This window comes from Trematomus bernacchii, unplaced genomic scaffold (genome assembly GCF_902827165.1).
Source record: "Trematomus bernacchii unplaced genomic scaffold, fTreBer1.1, whole genome shotgun sequence".
NCBI lineage: Eukaryota > Metazoa > Chordata > Actinopteri > Perciformes > Nototheniidae > Trematomus > Trematomus bernacchii.
In genome coordinates, this window is record NW_022987469.1 from 4,601,319 (window position 1) to 4,622,736 (window position 21,418).

At 40.0% G+C, this 21,418-nt stretch overlaps 1 protein-coding gene across 1 annotated transcript in view; it reads right to left on the reverse strand.

Moving 5' to 3' along the window:
- The window catches only part of LOC117493894 (receptor-type tyrosine-protein phosphatase gamma-like), a 537,521-nt gene that overhangs the window by 422,611 nt on the left and 93,492 nt on the right, over positions 1 to 21,418 (reverse strand). Inside the window, 1 exon segment of the mRNA XM_034144481.1 lies at positions 7,512 to 7,625. Within this exon segment, the coding sequence (XP_034000372.1) occupies positions 7,512 to 7,625 (114 nt within the window).

Sequence of the window (21,418 nt, forward strand, 5' to 3'; positions counted from 1 at the left end):
TCCAGATAACTCTCGATGTGTCAGCATTGTGCCGACTCTGCAATCTTTCATTCTGATCAGGCCTCTGCCTGATCAGAATGAAAGATTGCAGAGTCGGCAGGGCAGGGCTGCTGGGGTCCTGACCGGAGGACACCTTTATACCCAGCTAATGAGGACACACTGAAGTTAGGGAAAGTTTGGATTTAGTGTGTGTGTGTGTGTGTGTGTGTGTGTGTGTGTGTGTGTGTGTGTGTGTGTGTGTGTGTGTGTGTGTGTGCGCGCTAACATGATTTAAATGTAGATCCTCCATCATGGGAAACAGTGAGGTGTGAAGCAATGTAACAAGTTATGTAACTTTCCCATTGAGGCGCCGTTTACACGAGGAGAAAACTGCTTGTATCGGCCAACCTGATCTCACCAGAATGCGTGACTCCACCACGACTCCTTAACACCGCAGTGCGTGGTGGAGTCACGAACTTTGTTACATTTACGTGTCTGCACCACGCAAACAACGCCAATGTAAAGTGAATGAGGCTCCTTTGTCGTGGTGCACACACGCATTTCTACAACGTCCAGCAGTGAGCTTTTATTCTATAAAACGTTTTTAAAATCTACTGTATAGCTTGTAGTAACTCACAGGAGGCTTCTTTTATTTTATTTGCATTCATAATAATTTTTATTTTTCGTCAGAATGTATTATGGTGCATTATTCACCAATGTTTGTTCTCAAAAAACAATGTATTGTAAGTAATACAACTGTGATTTTTATTAAATTAGTTCGTTTTTAAGGAAGGCCAGAGCTTCAGCTGTGTCAAAGAGATTGTTCCCTTTAGTTAACGTTATTTAAAAGATAATTATATTCCTATTTGATTAAGTACCCTTTATTGTATTACGGACCCAAAGAGCTGAGCGTCCATTCCCATTGGATAACAGAGCATTTTACACCCGGAAGTAAGTATTCTCCTTACTGTCCATTGATTTTATTTACAGTGATATCTGCACTACTCATCAACTCAAAAACACCAGATTATCCTTGTTAATTACACAACATTGATTGGTTTAAATTGTGTACAATGCTTTTGTATTTTCCCCTTTCGATTCGGAGAAACAAATATGTTTTCGGAGTGTGTGGATGGTAGAAGACACTACACTACCCAGAATCCTCAGCTATTGTTCCGCTTTGCCTCAAGCTCTGTGATTGGTTGACCTCCAACTGCATTCCAATGAAAAAAACGTTTCGTCAAAGATCAAATCATACTTTATTCAGCAGTGCTTGCTTTACTCTTTGAAAGTCATCACATGAATGCATTGTAATGAATGGTTTGGCTGCATTAAACATTACACATCTGTCGTAGTTCTTTATTTATCTACAGAGATCGGGCCTCAGAATGGACCGGAAACTATTCTTTTACCGTTCTATTTTAATTTCACAATAAAGTTAGTAGTAATAATTTGTTTTGATATTATTGTTTTTTATTAACTACTAGACCGCTGGGTCATGTTAAGACCATCTTTTCTGTGTTGCTGTGGGTTTTTTACATCGCTTTTGTGTTACAAATATCAAAACAATAACAGAATATATCCGTCGTAAACTAAACCAGAAACAGCAGTATATTTTATTTTGTTAACACTGTAAACTTGACAGCTTTTTAACCCGCACCTCCTACTGGTTAAAGCACGTCATTACACGTTTAGAGTAATGCAATGCAGGTAGATTGGGTTGCTTTTTATTGACTGTTTTAAAATGCCTTTTTCTTAATGTCTTTCATTTTTGTAAAGCACTTTTGAATGTGTTATATTTGATGAAAACATTTCAATATTAAGAGTACATACTCTTAATATAGTGGGAAAGTGGAAGGTCAATGATATAAATAATATAGAATAGAAAATATCAAGAAGATACTGTAAGTGATCTCTACAATAAAACAGTTTAGTGCCTGATAGGAGGATGTGCAAAACAGACAAACGTATAAGGCTTTATTTAAACATTAAAGAATACTTTAGGTTAAGGTCGTCTTTTAAATAAGAAAAAAGCTTTGGGGGTATCTACAGATATTAAGCCTGACAAAGTACTTAACGTCTAATATATTGCATGGTTTGTTTTGGAACTTGACAATCAACTTTCCTTCAATGTTAACTATGTTGAAGCACTTATTTTAACTGATATTATACATATTAATTATACTCTTATAAGATGTATGTAGATAGTATAAGAAATGTGCAGAATATGTTTAATGGTGGAGGTACACAGATATCGATAGATGTCTTGTGATGCACTGTTGATGAACCTGTGACCCAAGTGTTTCATTCATTGCATAACTACACCGTAGTTGTGTATATGATATGTCAATAAACCTTAGAAAATCTTGAAATCTTGAAAGGGATGTGCAAAATAGCCATTATATACAGTTTTTAATGAACTATTAGTAGAGAATAACGAGTAATGAATATGCTTTAGGGATCTGCAGATACATATTTAGTCTTCTCAAGCACCCACTACCAAATATCTCGCCTGATTGTTGGCTGAATTCACTGAATTTTACTCCGGTGTAACTAAAGTCTGATTTAAGGGTTGTTTATATTTCACATCATTAATCCAAATCTGTAAAGTAACTAAAATAAATGTAGTGGAGTAAAAATACCAGGTTAACCTTAAAGAAAGCCCTCAGGATTATAAAAGACCCCCATCACCCCACAAACTGTTCTGTCTGCTGCCGTCTGGCAGGCGGTACCGCAGCATCCGGACTAAAACCACCAGACTCAGGGACAGTTTCATCCCACAGGCCATAAGACTATTAAACACCTGAACTTAGAAACAACATCCATAACATTCATCTGGCTGCTACTTAGAAATTATTTATCTAATATATCATATTCCAATCACTTGTATATAGACTCTTATTGCACTATTTCACTTTTTACTATTTTACTATTTTTCTTTTTGTATTTACTTGCACTATTTGTTCTGTGTAGCCTATCTGTTTTATTGTGTTGCACTGTTGGAGGAGCCTGTGACCTAAGGGGGGGGTAGGACACGTTCTAAGCACATGGTGTAGTCCTATAGCTGAGGATTCTGGGTAGTGTAGTGCCTTCTGCCATCCACACACTACGAACAAATATTTGTTTCTCCGAATCGAAAGGGGAAAATACAAAAGCATTGCACACAATTTAAACCAATCAATGTTGTGTAATTAACAAGGATAATCTGGTGTTTTTGAGTTGATGAGTAGTGCAGATATCACTGTAAATAAAATCAATGGACAGTAAGGAGAATACTTACTTCCGGGTGTAAAATGCTCTGTTATCCAATGGGAATGGACGCTCAGCTCTTTGGGTCCGTAATACAATAAAGGGGACTTAATCAAATAGGAATATAATTATCTTTTAAATAACGTTAACTAAAGGGAACAATCTCTTTGACACAGCTGAAGCTCTGGCCTTCCTTAAAAACGAACTAATTTAATAAAAATCACAGTTGTATTACACACAATGCATTGTTTTTTGAGAACAAACATTGGTGAATAATGCACCATAATACATTCTGACGAAAAATAAAAATGATTATGAATACAAATAAAATAAAAGAAGCCTCCTGTGAGTTACTACAAGCTATAAAGTAGATTTTAAAAACGTTTTATAGAATAAAAGCTCACTGCTGGACGTTGTAGAAATGCGTGTGTGCACCACGACAAAGGAGCCTCATTCACTTTACATTGGGGTTGTTTGCGTGGTGCAGACACGTAAATGTAGCAAAGTTCGTGACTCCACCACGCAATGTGATGTTAAGGAGTCGTGGTGGAGTCACGCATTCTGGTGAGACCAGGTTTGTATCTGCATAGTTTCGCGTGCGTATAGCCCTATTATTTACACGAGGCCGATAGAAACTGACCCCACAAACGATAACGGGTCCCAAGGTGGATAGATTTGCAAACGAAACGCTCTGGGGGGTCAACCGAGTCCGTGTAATCACCTCTATACGAATATTTCCTGAAAAAATAGCGATCGCCCCACCTCTCCGCACCTCTCCTGCTCACTGCTGTAGCAACTATCAAAAATAGCTGTGTTAATTAAACGCACAAGGGGTTCTTGAATGAAATAATATTATAAAAGGCAAACCAGAATTGTTAACGCCCAATATACTCCTTAAACAAAATAAACAGAGTCAGATTTCATGCATTGATCCATTATATTGACAAAGGAGCGATCTCACCCGGTGTTTGTAGAGAATATCTCTCTTTCTGAGCCGTCCTCTCCACGGAGACGTGCTTCTTGGTCGGTCGATGCAATATCCACAGATTCGGTTTCTTTCAGTTAACTTCCCCGTTGCATTTATCCATATGCTGAGGAAATGACTATATCCCGCTGAATACCAGCAATCGCCACACACACTTCCTCCTGTCAGTAGCTACTGCTAGTGCTACTGCTACTGACCATGCTACAGATATTAGTGCAAAATCTACAGCTCCTCTACCACAACCATCAGCAACAAGTGGACATGGAGAATTACATGAACTACATGTTGCTAAATACACCGCGGGGCGTAAACAGAAGGGTAGCCATGGCAACATTGCTGCGGGGCTGCTCGGGCTGCTCTTCTTCGCTGCTTTTGGTGTATTTTGGCGGAAGTTACAGCGCCACTTACAGTCCCGGCATATGTACTACAGCGTTTCCAGCGGCCTCGTTTGAACAGACACGTTAAATGAAACGAATGCACGTGAACGGAAGACTTTTTTGAATACGCATACTGTGCATAAACGCAAACGTTCCCGTGTGAGTGGGGCCTGAGTATATTCTTAGTAATGACCTGAATTCAGTTTGCTCTTGTTGCTACAGTCAATATTTCCAGAAACCAAAGAGAATATTAAAGCACTCGTAACGTATTAGTGTAGTTGCCACCAGTGTGTACCCGGAAATGTTGAGTACCCCAAAGTTTTATGATAGAAATGTAGAGTAGGGTCCCCAACACATAGAAACTGCCTGATGCTAACCTGCATATGTTGGGCAATTTGTGCAATTAGCTTAAAGGTAGGGTAGGTAATTCACTTCAGAAACACTTTTTGTTATATTCCATGGAATGCTCTTAACATCCCGATAGCAATGAATACATTGAATGCTTTGACACTAAATATATACAAATATTTCATCTGTGGAAGCCGTGGCGCTGTAAAAAGCACGACCAATTATCTGTTGCGGGCCGGGCGAGATAATACCTGCCTGTCAGCCTTCCATCTCGTGCACAAACTTATCTTGTGCCCTCATTGGTCATGTGTGCGTTCGTGTGTGTTGGAGGAGGGGCTCTGTAAGGAAGTATAAAGGAAGGGGCAGATTTTTTTCAGTTGTGTACTTTCAAATTCTAGCTTACTCGAGTTGGTTTCTCCGTTCTTACCTACCCTACCTTTAAGTTATATTGATTAGCATTAATTACACTATGTAGACAATAGTTTAAAAATGGCTTGGCCGATTTGAAAATGTTTTGTGTGGTTTTTGAGGTTATTGAGGAAGATTGAATCAATTTCTACAATCAAAAATAACAATTTTGTTAGGATAAGCCATTTTTCAACTATTGTCTGCATAGGCTAATTAATGCTAATTAACACCATTTATGCTAATTGTGCAAATTGCCCAGGTTTAATCTGGCAGTCTCTATGTGCTGAGGACCTGTACTATACATTTATATCATAACAACTTTGGGCTACTCACAATAGGACTCTATGAGCTGGCAAACAGACTTTATGGTAACATATCACATACAATTGCCAACAAAATGTATCGCTTCTCCTTCTCCTAATTACCAGCATGTTGGAGTGCTGTAAAACTGTCCCAGTCTGCAGAATGACAGGGATGAGTCCTGCTAACCTTACTGGCTAACAAGACTCCAATAGCAAAAATGTCCCCTTTATGTTTTAATCTCTGTGCCTCTTACAATGACCTGAATATAAAATATCCATCAGTCTGCCGGCTGTCTCTCTTTTGTTTTCCTCTCTTGCCTGGATCCTTCCCACCATTACATCAGCATCTTATGTAAGACTGGATCAGGCATGTGCGGGGACACCAGGAGAGCATCGGTGGATCGTAAGCAGCAGGAACACTAAGTGAAACTGTCACCAGCTCTGTTTTACCCACAAGCCCCTGCACTCTCCCAGACGGGCCACCAATTAGGGTTAGACGAGCAAGCGGAAATATTGAAATAAATAAACTAAAAGATCATTTGTGGCCTGGGGCGTGCGTCGCTTGCATAGTGAAAGATTAATGCTGCCCCTCTGAAAACTAAAGGCTCTGAAGGGACAGAGGAAGTGGCTTTTTTCTCTTCTGAAGCTCTGGTAAAATAAAAAAGGCCCTGAGACGCCTCCAGGCCAGAGGAGCAGCAAGGAGAGTGGAAGAAACAGAGACAGAGAGAGAGGACGAACATATTGCTTTGACAGTGGCACATGCCTTAACTCGTATACAGCATGCTCTAAATCACACAACTGTGTGTGTACCTGTGAAGCCTTCCACTCACTGAAACCCCTAACTTCCAACCCTGAACCTAAGCCATGAGGATGTAGCCCACAGGATATTCTAAAACAAAAGACAGCATTTAAAAATGGTTTCGTTTTTGAATATAACAGCACAATTGATGGTCACTAATTTCTTGAAATTATTTATACTTTTCAGTTATTTTTAGTTACAGCGGGCTTCTATCAATTATAACCACACTTCCTGCTAATGTTTCACATAAAGAGCCTCCATGGAAAGGGGATAATGCACTTTGTGTCAGGAAGGTTTCTAATGCGATACTGGAAGAGTAACGTTTTATTCACGTTAGTTTACCACATTTTGTCATAAAAACGACCTGGTAGAAACACCTGCCTTCTATTCAAATGAGCAGCAGCACAGATATGACTCTGTTGTACTGATTGAATTAGAAATGTCCCATGAATATACTCGTAAATATAAAGCACATGAACAACAATGACATTGTTCTGGTATCTTCATTTGGTTATCATAATACAATGACTGGCACTGCATTTGGGGTCAAGAATCAGATCACTATCTCTTAGCTGTGTTTCATGTTTGTACAACACAGTTTTGACAAAGTGCTCCTATGTCAGTACACTCTTCTGGAGTTATCTTTGGTATGTGCGTTTCTGGAGTCTGTGTGTTTCTTATAGTGAAGTCTTGCACCTACACACCTCACCACCAGATTTCCAAGATGTAACACAGCGTGGCCTGGTAGCTCACACTACAGAAAAAGAGCTTGGAGCTCCAAAAAGCTTCCCATTATAAATACTATGATTAGTGTGATCCTGAACACAGTCATTCAGCTGCTGGGTGTGTGAGTATTGCTAACAGATTTCTCTCGTGGTAAAAAAATGAAAATGGAATAATTTTTATTCCAGATACTGAAAGTTTCTAGATTTCCAAATGTCTCATGTCCTGCTGTATAAACTGGGGCTGACCACACTGTGCACATTGGAAAAACTCAGACACACACTCAGAAACACACTCAGACACACATTCACACACACACTCCGACACACTCCGACACACACCTGAGTAGGCCCAGTAGGTCTCCTCGGTGGCTCTCCGGCGTCGTACCGCTCCGGCCGCGGCCCTGTGAAGGCCTTGGATCGGGGCTTGGGACTCGGCTTGGCTTCCTGTCAGCGCTGTGGGGGGGGGGGGGGGGGGGGGGGGGGGGGGAGAAGTGCAGACAGAAGGGTTAGCATCTACAGGGTTAGCATTCTGACGCCCTGCCTGGACTCCTACTGCTGAGGATGACAGCCGACTGTGTCCTCAGCTGCCTTACCACGCAATGTGCCTCACAACAACATTCACAGTGGAAACAAAGGTCAACAACAGAGGAAGGCCGAGCAGCAATACAACTGTCTGATATAAGACCGAGCATTCTGCATTTAAGGACAACATCAGGCCTCAGCACCAGTTCCTGCAAAACAGCATCACTAGTGAGAGTCCTGGAGTATTAACTGAGGTCATCAGTCAAAAGATGATGCATTATCTGAAGCTTTCATGATGTCTTTGAATTATGTTTGCGAGCATTCACTTCATTCACATAAAGGTATTTTGATTCTGATAAAGGGGTTCTTTTGCTATAACAGATCTATTATTTTGGATTCCTCTACTTTTTGATACATTTTTTGCATGTTTTTATTTATTCATTTTAAGAATGGCTTTTTTCCATTTTCGCAAATCAACCCTTGATGTGAAATGTAAGAGGATATATTTCAATTTTTTTAACTTACAGGAAGACTCAAAACAATCTGCCCAGTCTGAAGCGAGGGACTCTTGGTCATTTAGGAAAACCTGCCTGAGCCCCCTACTGTCATCACAGTTTAAAACAGCATTGCTTTGAGCACAACATATGAGTGTGTGTGTGTGTGTGTGTGTGTGTGTGTGTGTGTGTGTGTGTGTGTGTGTGTGTGTGTGTGTGTGTGTGTGTGTGTGTGTGTGTGTGTGTGTGTGTGTGTGTGTGTGTGTGTGTGATATCTGATATCAGCCCGTGTAACCGATGTATAAATTCACTTGTTTATATTTCACTAAAATCATTTTTGTCCATACTTTATTTGTAAAACTTGTCACTGTCACTTTATTTTTTAGATGCTTTTATTTTGAAGAGTACGTTTTATTTTGGTACTCTTGGCACAGGCACATTTCTGCAGACTCGCGTTACTTTCTTCAGTTAGCTTCAGGCCTCACTGAGAAGTAAGTGGAACGAGTGGTGTCATAAATGTTGTATTTAATATGTTAATAGATTGTTTAATGTTACACTTCACATAAGCCAAACTTGTTTGCAGTTAATGTCTATATTTTGCCGTGTGTAACTGTAGTTTATATAATGTGCAGCTCTTCAAACAGTGTTTGTGAGCTTTCTAAAGTTTAGCTATGCTAACCTAGCATGTGGGTGTCTTCTTCTACTGAAGGTATTTATGGAATGCCATTTAAGCCAAAATTAAATAAATACATAAATAATTAAATAAATACATATATATATAAATATGCCTATGAAATAAATTCTGAAATAAATAAATGAGGCAATAAATATGTATACATGTACATTTAAATACACATTTATTTATTTCATGGGACTTTTATTTCATAATGACACATTTATTTATTTCAAGAGACTTTTATTTCATAATGAGACATTTATTTATTTCAAGAGACTTTTATTTCATAATGACACATTTATTTATTTCAAGAGACTTGTATTTCATAATGACACATTTATTTATTTCAGGGGACTTGTATTTCACAATGACACATTTCCATTTCTTATATGCAAATGAACGGGGCGTGGTTAGCTCACAGATCCAGACCAAAGCAACAGCACCGCAACACTGACTCAATAGTTCTTGTTTCACACTCAGCCTGATTTAGCTCTGGTTCTTCCTGTTTCAGCCGCAGCGGAGCCGGCTCTAAACACCGAACACCGGTTCTTAGCTGACCCCACTTGGCTGCCCGGCAAGAACCAAGAACCACGCTCACGTCGGAAGGGGGCGAGATTAACCTGAGTCATAATAACAGTTTATGGCGAGTACGGAAAATGAAAGTTGTAACAAGCAGTAGCGCTGAGCAAAGTGACTAGAACGCAACCACACACTTATAAACAAACACGCTTTATAAAGTCAGGCAACACTAACCAGGCTTCATGTGATTCTGTTTATTTGTATCTTACTTTGACCATCCGTTCGCTGTCATTGATCATTGTGGAAAGCAGGCAGAAGTTTTGTTTTGTATTATTATAGCAGCTATCGGATGGAATCAATACATGGGCTGCACAGGTTGTCATGTCCGAGTCCGACTATCACGTAGAATCATAATGAAAAGGTAAAATGTGCCTGTAGAAAACGGCTTATGCCACAATAGGATAGCAACAAGTAGTCAAGATAGTCAGTTTAGCTTCGGTTGCTGTTGCATAACTGCGGTCAACTCAGCCGTCTCTCGCGTTCGCTTGGTAAATCAGCAGCTATTCATTTTTGAGTGCGCAATTAATAGCGCCTTTACGGTAATCGCTGTACAAGAGTAAAATAATGCATGTTTTTTTCTGCTTTATTTGCAATACAAGTCATTTGTACCATAAGTTCTTAATAAAACTGACACTGTTTGACTCAGTCCTAGTTTGACTGCTACAATAAAATGAAGTAGGCTACTTTTACTGTGTACTTTTTGGGTAATACTCTCTCAAAGTCCCTGAGAACAAAATCATGCCACTTCTGCTATATTTGATGAGATAAAATGATTTGTATCCATAAGTTCTTAATAAAATTGGTACTGTTGGACTCAGTACTTGTTAGACTACTACCACAAATACAATGAAGTAGCCTACTTTTATTGTGTACTTGTTGAGTAATACTCTGTCAAACTCCCTTCCAGAGTACAATCATGCATGTATTCTGCTATATTTGATGAGGGATAAAATGATTTTTTGCAACAAGTTCTTAGTTAAATTGATACTGTTGGACTCAGTACTACTTGGACTACTCCCACAAGTACAATAAAGTGTTTGAGTAATCCCCTGTCAAACTCCCCTCCTGAGTAGAATAATGCATGTTTTCTGCTATATTTAATAAGCGTTAAAAGCGTTCACAATACTGGGAGGCTGTGGCTCAGTGGTTAGTGTGCTGGACTTCGAATCAGGGGAGGACACTTCACCCCAAATTGCTCCTGTGGGGATTGTCCACAGTACTGAATGTATGTAAGTCGCTTTGGATAAAAGTGTCTAACAAATGACATGTAATGTAATATAATGTACAGATAATGTTAGACAGAGTATTTTAAGAGGATAAGGTAGACAGATGACATCAACACTAGATCCACTAGATCAGTACTCCAGCAGCAGCATTGTTACCCCTTGGAAAGTCTTTAGAGACTATCCTGGATAGCTGTTCACAACCTTCCTTCAGCACAGTGACACACCCCTGTCACTCTTGTTGGCCTCTTATGATGCTGCTAAAGTCCTTCTACTGCACCTTTTTGACTCCAATACAGGCATTTGTATATGTTTGGAGAAATTACACAATAAATGGCCCAGATGTGTACACACCGAAATCTTGTAGTGCAGGAAGAAATACACACGGCTAAGCCTGCAGGTGATATAGGCTTTGTTTTGCAATATTTATTCAAAGGTCACTTCTTATTTAAATAAATACCTGAAATATAGATATTATCTCTTATCAAAGATAGCAGAATACATGAAAGAATGTACTCAGGACAGGAGTTTGACCTAGTATTACTCAAAAAGTACACAGTAAAAGTACTTGATTGTACTTGTGGTAGTAGTCCAAGTAGTACTGAGTCCAACAGTATCAATTTAACTAAGAACTTTTGGCAAAATACCATTTTATCTCTCATCAAAGATAGCTAAAAACATGCATTATTGTACTCTGGAAGGGAGTTTGACAGAGTATTACTCAAAAAGTACACAATAAAAGTAGGCTACTTCATTGTATTTGTGGTAGTAGTCTAACAAGTACTGAGTCCAACAGTACCAATTTTATTAAGAACTTATGGCTACAAATCATTTTATCTCATCAAATATAGCAGAAGTGGCATGATTTTGTTCTCAGGGACTTTGAGAGAGTATTACCCAAAAAGTACACAGTAAAAGTAGCCTACTTCATTTTATTGTAGCAGTCAAACTAGGACTGAGTCAAACAGTGTCAGTTTTATTAAGAACTTATGGTACAAATGACTTGTATTGCAAATAAAGCAGAAAAAAACATGCATTATTTTACTCTTGTACAGCGATTACCGTAAAGGCGCTATTAATTGCGCACTCAAAAATGAATAGCTGCTGATTTACCAAGCGAACGCGAGAGACGGCTGAGTTGACCGCAGTTATGCAACAGCAACCGAAGCTAAACTGACTATCTTGACTACTTGTTGCTATCCTATTGTGGCATAAGCCGTTTTCTACAGGCACATTTTACCTTTTCATTATGATTCTACGTGATAGTCGGACTCGGACATGACAACCTGTGCAGCCCATGTATTGATTCCACCTGATAGCTGATATACAAAACAAAACTTCTGCCTGCTTTCCACAATGATCAATGACAGTGAACGGATGGTCAAAGTAAGATACAAATAAACAGAATCACACGAAGCCTGGTTAGTGTTGCCTGACTTTGTAAAGTGTGTTTTTTTGGTTGCGTTCTCGTCACTTTGCTCAGCGCTACTGCTTGTTACAACTTTCATTTTCCGTACTCGCCATAAACTGTTATTATGGCTCAGGTTAATCTCGCCCCCTTCCGACGTGAGCGTGGTTCTTGGTTCTTGCCGGGCAGCCAAGTGGGGTCAGCTAAGAACCGGTGTTCGGTGTTTAGAGCCGGCTCCGCTGTGGCTGAAACAGGAAGAACCAGAGCTAAATCAGGCTGAGTGTGAAACAAGAGCTATTGAGTCAGTGTTGCGGTGCTGTTGCTTTGGTCTGGATCTGTGAGCTAACCACGCCCCGTTCATTTGCATATAAGAAATGGAAATGTGTCATTATGAAATACAAGTCCCCTGAAATAAATAAATGTGTCATTATGAAATACAAGTCTCTTGAAATAAATAAATGTGTCATTATGAAATACAAGTCTCTTGAAATAAATAAATGTGTCATTATGAAATACAAGTCTCTTGAAATAAATAAATGTGTCATTATGAAATAAAAGTCTCTTGAAATAAATAAATGTCTCATTATGAAATAAAAGTCTCTTGAAATAAATAAATGTGTCATTATGAAATAAAAGTCCCATGAAATAAATAAATGTGTATTTAAATGTACATGTATACATATTTATTGCCTCGTTTATTTATTTCAGAATTTATTTCATAGGCATATTTATATATATATGTATTTATTTATTTATTTAATTTTGGCTTAAATGGCATTCCATAGGTATTGAGGTTGAAAGCTGGTGAAGCCATTTCCTGCTGTCATTATATTTTGTTTGCACAGGTATGTGGGTATTCTTTTTGTGTTTTGTAACTGTAAATTGTATTGTTTGTTTTGCAAGTGTAAATTAATGGTTATATTTTTATATATTAATTTACAAAGAAAAACCGAATTTGCCACCATGGATAAATGTATATCTGTTAAAGGAACATGTTAATTTAAATATTCTGAACTTTGTGCATGCTTTCTGAGTTAGCTTCAGGCCTCACTGAGGAGAAGTATTGAGGTAGAAAGCTGTTGAAGCCATTTCCTGCTGTCATTACAGTGTTTCCCCTACCATTGTCTTGGCGAGGGGCTGCGCCCTGCCAACGGAGCCCCGCACCCCGCCTGAAATTCAAGGTGTTTTTTATTTATTTTTTTATTTAAAAAAAAAATGTATTTATTTATTTATTTTTATTTAAAAAAAATATATATATAGCACCAAATTGCAACTGAAGTAATCTATCTACGGTCACTTTTCACATTGAACATGTCCCCTTTTATTAAATAAACTAAACGCCTATGTTATTTATCCAATGTATGTGCATGTTTCAGTGTCCACTGCTTTGCGTATTCACATTCTCCCTCCGCTCTGTTTCTGAAGGGCGGGGCTCCGCTCCCACACACACACACACACACACACACACACACACACACACACACACACACACACACACACACGAATGCACACACACGAATGCGTGGAGAACAACAAAGTGTAAAAAAGTCAAACAAATCTGCATTATTGCCCCGAGCTCTGCTGTCTGCCTGTTTGTGTCCCCCCCCCAAGTTTCAAATTCGTTTATTATTGTTTTTTAACCTCAAGCCGTTATCGATAAAAAAAAAAATCAGCAGCACCCTGCCAAGGCAGTAAACCTAGGGGAAACACTGCATTATATTCTGTTTGCACAGATAATAAACCTGGTTGGCAAGAAGGAAGTCGTTTTCATTCGATCACACAACACAATGCAGAGATACATGTGGCGTCAAACCAGACCGGTTACACCCGGACAGAACAGGCTCCACACGTTCACCAGGGAAAGCTGGAGATGCCAATCATGTTCTGATGGAAGCTCAGAGTCTGCGCATGTTGCAGAGTAATCCTGAGGAGACCATCAGAAAGTGAGTCTTTGCTCCAATGACAGACACCTCTGACCCCCCCCCCCCCCCCCTCGCTCTCTCCTCCCCCTCTTCTTGTTTTAATTATTTGGGATGTAAGCGTGGCTCATGTCTGTGAATGCCAATGAGAGGCTGCTCCATGGCTTTTCTATGAATTACATTATCGATTGCCGATATTGCTCAGAACAGAAAATGTAATTATGCACAGACCCCGCCCTAACCTCCTTCATCCTCGCCAAACACATCTTCTTTTTCCCTTCCCTCTTTCTCCTCCCTGTCTTTCACTCAGTAGCTTTTCATCAATTTGCTTTCTGCTCCTGCCTTCACAAACCTGAGTGCCCCCCCCCCCCCACCTGACCTCTCTAAAGCCTCTGAGTGCATTGTCCTTCATTCATGTCCTGACGGCCACAGCTACTATATGTCCACACTCATTGGGAGTCTCGTAAAGTCCTCCAAATTAGATTAGAAAAATCTTTAATATTGTCTTTCTTAAAGTGAAATAATATATCACATTCAAGTCTGGAGACACCCAGTGAGAATCCATTCAACATGAAGCAGACCAGTTTGACATTGACATGCTAAACTCACTGGGTGGAGGGCTCTGAATGGGCTTCTACCACAAGAATAACACATGTTGAAGTCACTGACCGAGAAAGGAGACAGCAGGCGGATTGAGAACTGAGGTGAAGGACATTGAAGGAGATGAGTAAGGAGAGGAATGACAGATGAGAATGGGAACGGGGGGGGGGGGATAAAACAAAGAGATGGGCTTAAGCAAAGCCGGAGAGGGGGTGAAGGAGAAGAAGAGAAAGAGGAATATATAGAGAAGAGAGAGCATAAGAGAATAATTGAGCAAAACGATAAAATGACACTGCTCTCATAGCAACAGTTACCAGGTCACTGATGGACAGCCCGCTGGTATGGCAACCAGTCAGGGCAGAGGAGGAGAGGAGAACAGGCCTACTGTGAGTGGGGGGGTAGGAGAATAGGAAAAGAAAGGGCGAGCCATCCTGTGATTGTGTTAGGGGAAACATTTCAGTAAAGAAAAAGACAATGCTCTGCACTGCATGTATTATATATATTATATTACAACACAGGCATTTAGAAGATGCGCTTATATAATTGATGAGCTCTGGTGCAAAAGAGAATCAGCACACAGGACGGAGCTTGAACCTGGTTCAGTCTTTTGCTGTGTCTCACTGACTTCTGAGCACTAACAGAGCTACTGCTCTGACAGGAAGATTTGAACGTTATTGAAGCTTTGTCATGAAAAAGACAGGCTTTTATAATTTTACAGGTAGTTAGATAGAAAGAATCACTTTACACAAAGACATGTATTGTCAAGACTACACAGAAGACATTGACAGAACAAGCTGTCCTATAAGGAACAATAAAGCATCTTAAATGTCACTTTGTCTAACCAAGGCAGACCATTCAATAGAAAGATCTTCAGAGGACACACATCATATTTGCATCTAAATACTAACGACATCCTGTCTGTTAGGAAAAAAAACACCTGCTGCAAAAACGTAGGTTTGAATAAGACAGAATGATTTCAGAGTATAAAAACAAACTGATAATTAAATAGATAAACAAATAACCACATGGTGGAAAGATCAATAAAAATCAAATGTTTTGGTTTTCCACATGAACTGGTATGCAGTATAGGCCCACATAACAACTTCCTTTTCTCCATCCATCCCTCTCTGCCCCTCTTCACTCTCCGCCGCCCCCCCCCCCCTTTCTGTCAGAGCTCATCTGCACCAGCACACAGCAGAGAGAAAGAGGCAAATATTCAACATTCAAGCCATATATATATGGAAATATATGTACCACCCTCATGCTAAAATGCCATACAGAAGCAGATCAAGATTTCCAGCAGTGTGTGTTTTAAACACCGACACACTCATGTACACGCAGAGCTGTGAGTATCATGGTTTCAATAACATAGCCTACTGCTTTGAACAATGTTGAGCGGCACTCACAGAATTATACTTAGTGATACATTACTTCTCTGTTCACTGTTGATTTCTTGAAACCTGTCTCAATGGTTAAGCTTGATTAGTGAAACTCTGAGGAGATGGTTAGAGTTGGGCATACGGTGACCAGGAGCTTTGCACAGCATTTTTATCATTGTCCCACACATTTAGCCTATGTCCCGAATTTGATTGACAGTGGCCCGCCTAAAACTTGGCTTTATCCAATTCTGTTTAGAAAACAAGAGAGGGCTGTCAGCAATAGCTGTGTCAGGTGTCAGTCAATCAGCAAATACATGTATTTACCTACATACTATTGTGGGCTGTATCAGCAGAGATCAGGAAGCTGAGTACAGGAGTGTGGTGGACAGTTTTGTGGAGTGGTGCAGTCAGAACCACGTGCAGCTCAACGTCACTAAAACGAAGGAGCTAGTGGTGGACTTCAGGAAGCGGAGTACCGCTTCCTGAAGCCCCAAGCCCAATTACCATCGTAGGCATGGTTGGAGTCGGGAGGCCTGATAATTTATTCCGGCAAATGACTCAGACCTACTAATTGACCTAACAGAAGTTATTGAGTCTATGTAAGTTTACTGCTTGGCTCAGATCCACCAACGTCAGCAAGATCTCACCTCTATTAACCTGTTAAGCCCCAAACCTGTTTTCCAGGTCTCAGGCTCGAAAATGACATTCCCAGAACAAATGACTATAACTTCACTTCTAAAAGGTGTAAATTAATAATCTTTTTTCTCAAAGCGATGATAAACCTGTGAGTTGGATGTAGAAAAGTCAGAATCAATATAGATCTTTTTTATTTTAAAGTAAATTCAGATTGAACATAGTAAAAAAATGTAAATGATAGTGTCCGTCCAAAAATAAACCAGTACTTATAGTGAAAACCACCCTTGAATGATGGGATAGTAGACTAAAAGCTTTAGGAATCTAAACTATAACATATAATAAATACCCTGTATCAAGATTGATGCAAAACAAGAGACATTTGACATTTTTAGAGAGATTTAGCAAAAGAAAAACCACCTCTGGGGTCATTTGGGTGGAAATGGGTGTATTTGCCGTTTCTCTGGAACCCATTGGTCGATTTTGATGATTGACATCTCTTTTGAACCGTTAGAGCCAATGGAATCGAAGGGGAATCTCCACATACACACACACGTGACCATTGAGAAGTCAGAGCTATGCACACGCAGTTTGCCCAAAGCGAAACCTATCTTACGCTCTGAAATCTGAAAACTGAAAACTAGGTTTATTGCTGATGGATTATCAGAAATCCCCCTCTCTCTCGAGTTTGCTCCCTCTCTGCTAGTGTTTTTATGCTCTAAACAGGACAGAAAAACCTAAAGACACCTCCTCCATACCCATATTTGTGGAAACTGGGCATGGCCTCTAGGGTGCAGGACTTGCAAAATATTATTCTCGGCTATGGCACAAACACCTTTTTGGGGCCTCGACTTTCTCCAAAAAGTCAGGAGCCCCCCTCCCTGTGCTGTGAGGGAAGAGGGAAGAAACTGTCTCCTCTCCCTTATCAGTGACACCCACAAACCATAATAGGCCTTACACTCAACTTAACAAACCACTTGTGTTTTGTTTATACTGTAAATATAGAAAATCATAAAATATGAAGCATTTTCAGTGTGCGAAAAAGCACACGTCCCACCGTCCGGGACGTGTTATTTACAATGTCGGACAAGTAGATCTTTCAATTGACTTGTCCGGCGGACAAGTGACGTTTTTAGCCCTCATTTATTGACAAATTATTGATAAACTCACTTTACAAAAGGCAGAACTCATTCGCAAATGGTCCGTGTCCGCCATTGTTCGTTTAGAAATGTTAGTTTCGGTTCTGCTTGTCGATTCCTAAGGAAATGCATCTCGCCGCTTTCTGTACTGTTAGACGGGGGCGGGGCGGTGCGGGACGTGTAGCACAGTTGGGAAGCAAAAGTCGGTTCCGAGTAGGAACAAATAACAATTGTCCGGTACCGTGATTAATAAGAGTTGTGAGGACAGGAGGCGAGGCCGAGCCCCGCGGACCGCAGCTCTCTCTCTCTGCTCCGGATCATCTGATCGCTGCACGGTGCAGTTCAGCGTCTCTCTCTCTCCCTCTCTCTTTCTACACACAGCGGACCCGCTGCCCATTTAACAGCCTAATCTTTGTCAAACTTTCTTATGTTCTTTCTCTAACACGTAATGAAGGTTATTAAGCGTTTTAGCTCCTATGTTGTTAATATTGACGCCATTTCCTTTATGAAGTAAAGCAGCCTCCCTGTCTGTGTCCTCGCACTGTCCTCACATCCCCCGACCCCCAGACTCGGAGGAGCACAGGGATGTCAGTATTGTTTATGAAGCAGGGTATAGAAAATACATTATTGAAATTAAAATAGTATTTATTTACTTTTACAAACAGTGAGCAGCTGCAGCATGTGTATTGCAGGACATGTGTAAGCATGCAAGCGTCTTTGAGTTGTAGAAAAGCGCTAGGCCTATAGGCTATAAATATAATGTATTATTATTATTATTATTATTAGGCCTATGTGTTGGACATGTGTGGTTGGACTCTGTCTCACAGGCAGGTTGCAGTGTAACATCAGAGGAGACTGGGCCAATTGTACATTCTCAAACTGCACCACATCGAACTAACTAAACAATGCAGAGATTATTTTTATATAATTTTATTCAATAACCGTAAGAAATTAAACAGTATGAAGTGATTTGTAAATAGGAATACAGATTTGACTTAATGTTTTCATAAATATGTTTTTCTCCCAGTTTGTCATGGGACTTATTTTTACCCTCTCAAAGAACCGGAATCGAGAACCGAAAATAACCGGAATCGAAAAGCAGAACCGGAATCGTTAAAATCCAAACTATACCCAACCCTAGGTATGTGTGATGCAGTAAAATCTTACCGCTCACTTACGTTAGCGGTGTCGTAAAAAACGTGGGAAAATGTAAAATACGTTGGCGAAGAAGAAGATTCCAGTGGCCCCAATTTTTCCATTCTGGACAAGTGAAAAATGTATTCGGACAAGTAAATTGCCAAACTCACTTGTCCATGGACAAGTACTCTCCAAAAAAATGTTCTCACACTGATTTTCATTGTGGGTTATACAAGGATATAATTGATTATATTTGATTATAACTAACTTTAGTTTTAATTATTCAACCTAATATGGAGATCTCAACAGCATGGAGGTTTACATTGTGGACAGATTTCTGGGTGTCCGCATAGACAATAAACTGGACTGGAATAAAAACACTGACGCCCTTTATAAGAAAGGCCAGAGTCGCCTGTATTTCCTCAGGAGACTCAGGTCCTTTAACGTCTGCAGCACTATGTTGCAGATGTTTTATGACTCGGTGGTCTCCAGTGTCATCTTTTTTGCTGTAGTGTGCGGGGGCAGCAGGGGGAAGACAGCTGATGCCAATAGACAATCATCAGGAGAGCAGGCTCTGTCCTGGGAGAGGAGCAGTAGTCTTTCATTAACATGTATTCAATTATTTCCAATAGTCTGTTCTCTTAATCTTATAGCTTTTCTCTGTGTTGTTAATGTTGGAGCTTTTATCCAATCATATTTCAGTCAGAATGTGTTGCTGGGTCAAATACATCTGCCTGAGGCCTTCAGAATCAACCTTGTAATTTAAAACAAATGGCAATGAAACTGTTGCATTGACCAATCAGATTTGGAGTTTGTGACACCGGCCATCTATCAGGCGTACGATGAGGTTGGCGTTTTCACGTCCTTTGATTGGATTGTCAGCGCTAGCAAACAGGATGCTACATGCTAGCACACAGTGTAGCGACCTTAGCTACCTGCCAACCCAGTCTCACGGCATTTCGTGTAATAGTCACGAAATAAATTGAATCTATTGATTCGTGTTCACCAACACAATTTGTTTTCGTGTCACACAGAACGATAAAGCAAAGTATTTCTATTGGTAGTGTGTTTCGTGCCTGCACCACGTCTTTTTGTCTGGTCGGGTCTTGGAAGACCGGAAGCTGTGTGGTTCATAAAAACATTTTCTTACTCTATATTAAGCCACGATTATTGTTATCCTACTACAAGTCCCCGTGAAGAAGAGGAGTCACTGGTGAGACTCAGCTGTCGCCGGGCGGTTTATAGCACTATGGACTGATCCTGTTGTAACCACATTAAAGCAAATGCCCTTATAAAAGCTGAGAGTAAAAGGAGGGTTTCTTTAACCATCAAACCCTCTGCTCATTGAAAAGGAAATCAATGATCTTTGAAAAAAAAGAAAAAGCTCTCTCTGCAACTCCACTGAATGTCTGAGGGACAAAGGGTATTTTTACTCCACTACACTTTACAGCTAAAGTGCAGATCACAACCTGACACACACCACCTGGCCTGATTACAACGGATGATGCACTGTTATGAATGAAAACAATATTAAGACACAAACTGACCACCTACAACATAAAACCCCTGCTTACAAATACATGCAGAGGAAATAATGATCAAACTAAGAAATACAACTCTGAAACGGGCAGTTCTGCTGCATATTGAGTCATGTTACTTTAGATGCTTTGGTATGTTCCACAATTTCATTTAGTAATCAAAAATATAGAATTAGCTGTTCAGATTTAATTTTAAGCAGCTGTATGAATTAAGTTTAATTTATAAATGTATTATATTGTGTAAACACATTTGAAATGTTCTACGTGTAACTTGCATCATTTCTTTTACATATACAATTGGTGGATATTGGAAAAGTTAAGGATCTCCACAATAATATTTCAAAATAAAAGTCCTGTCTGTTTGAACATTTCACAAAGTAAGTAAAGATGCTACAGCTGTGGGTCATATTTTACAAGAATAAAGTTAAATGTGAAATCTTCAGCGTGCAGGTGAACACACTGACTCTTATGGCGCATTTCCACTGTTAGGCCTTGTTAGGCCAGGCTCACTTTATGCTGCGTTTCCATTACAGTTTAGGAACTGGGGTAGTAACTATAGTAACGCAGTGTAGGCGGGGCGATCGGCTGTTCGGGCAGGCGGAGCGACGCTGCGTAAAACTGCTGTGACGTCATCTTCAATGCGAACCACAAAACCATAACATCAGCCGTTAGCTGTTAGCACTCAGAGCTCACAGCTCCTCATATCTGTTCAGAAACTAGACAAAAGTTAAACAAGTACAAACCACAGACTGTCTGTGTCATGGTGAATACAGTCGCTGCTTTATTTATGTCTGTATAGGCCGTTGTTGTGAGTGTGGACGGTCGGAGCATATACAGCGTTAGCTTAGCCTGATCGATCCGATCTTCATTCAGAAAACACGCATTTTAAAAGGTTTTTCGCCTGCCGTCTTGTCTGCAGACCGGTATCAGTATGTTCAGGGTGCGTACGGGTGCTGGAAATCCTTGAAAATGCTTGAAATTGTACGAGGTGTTTTCAAG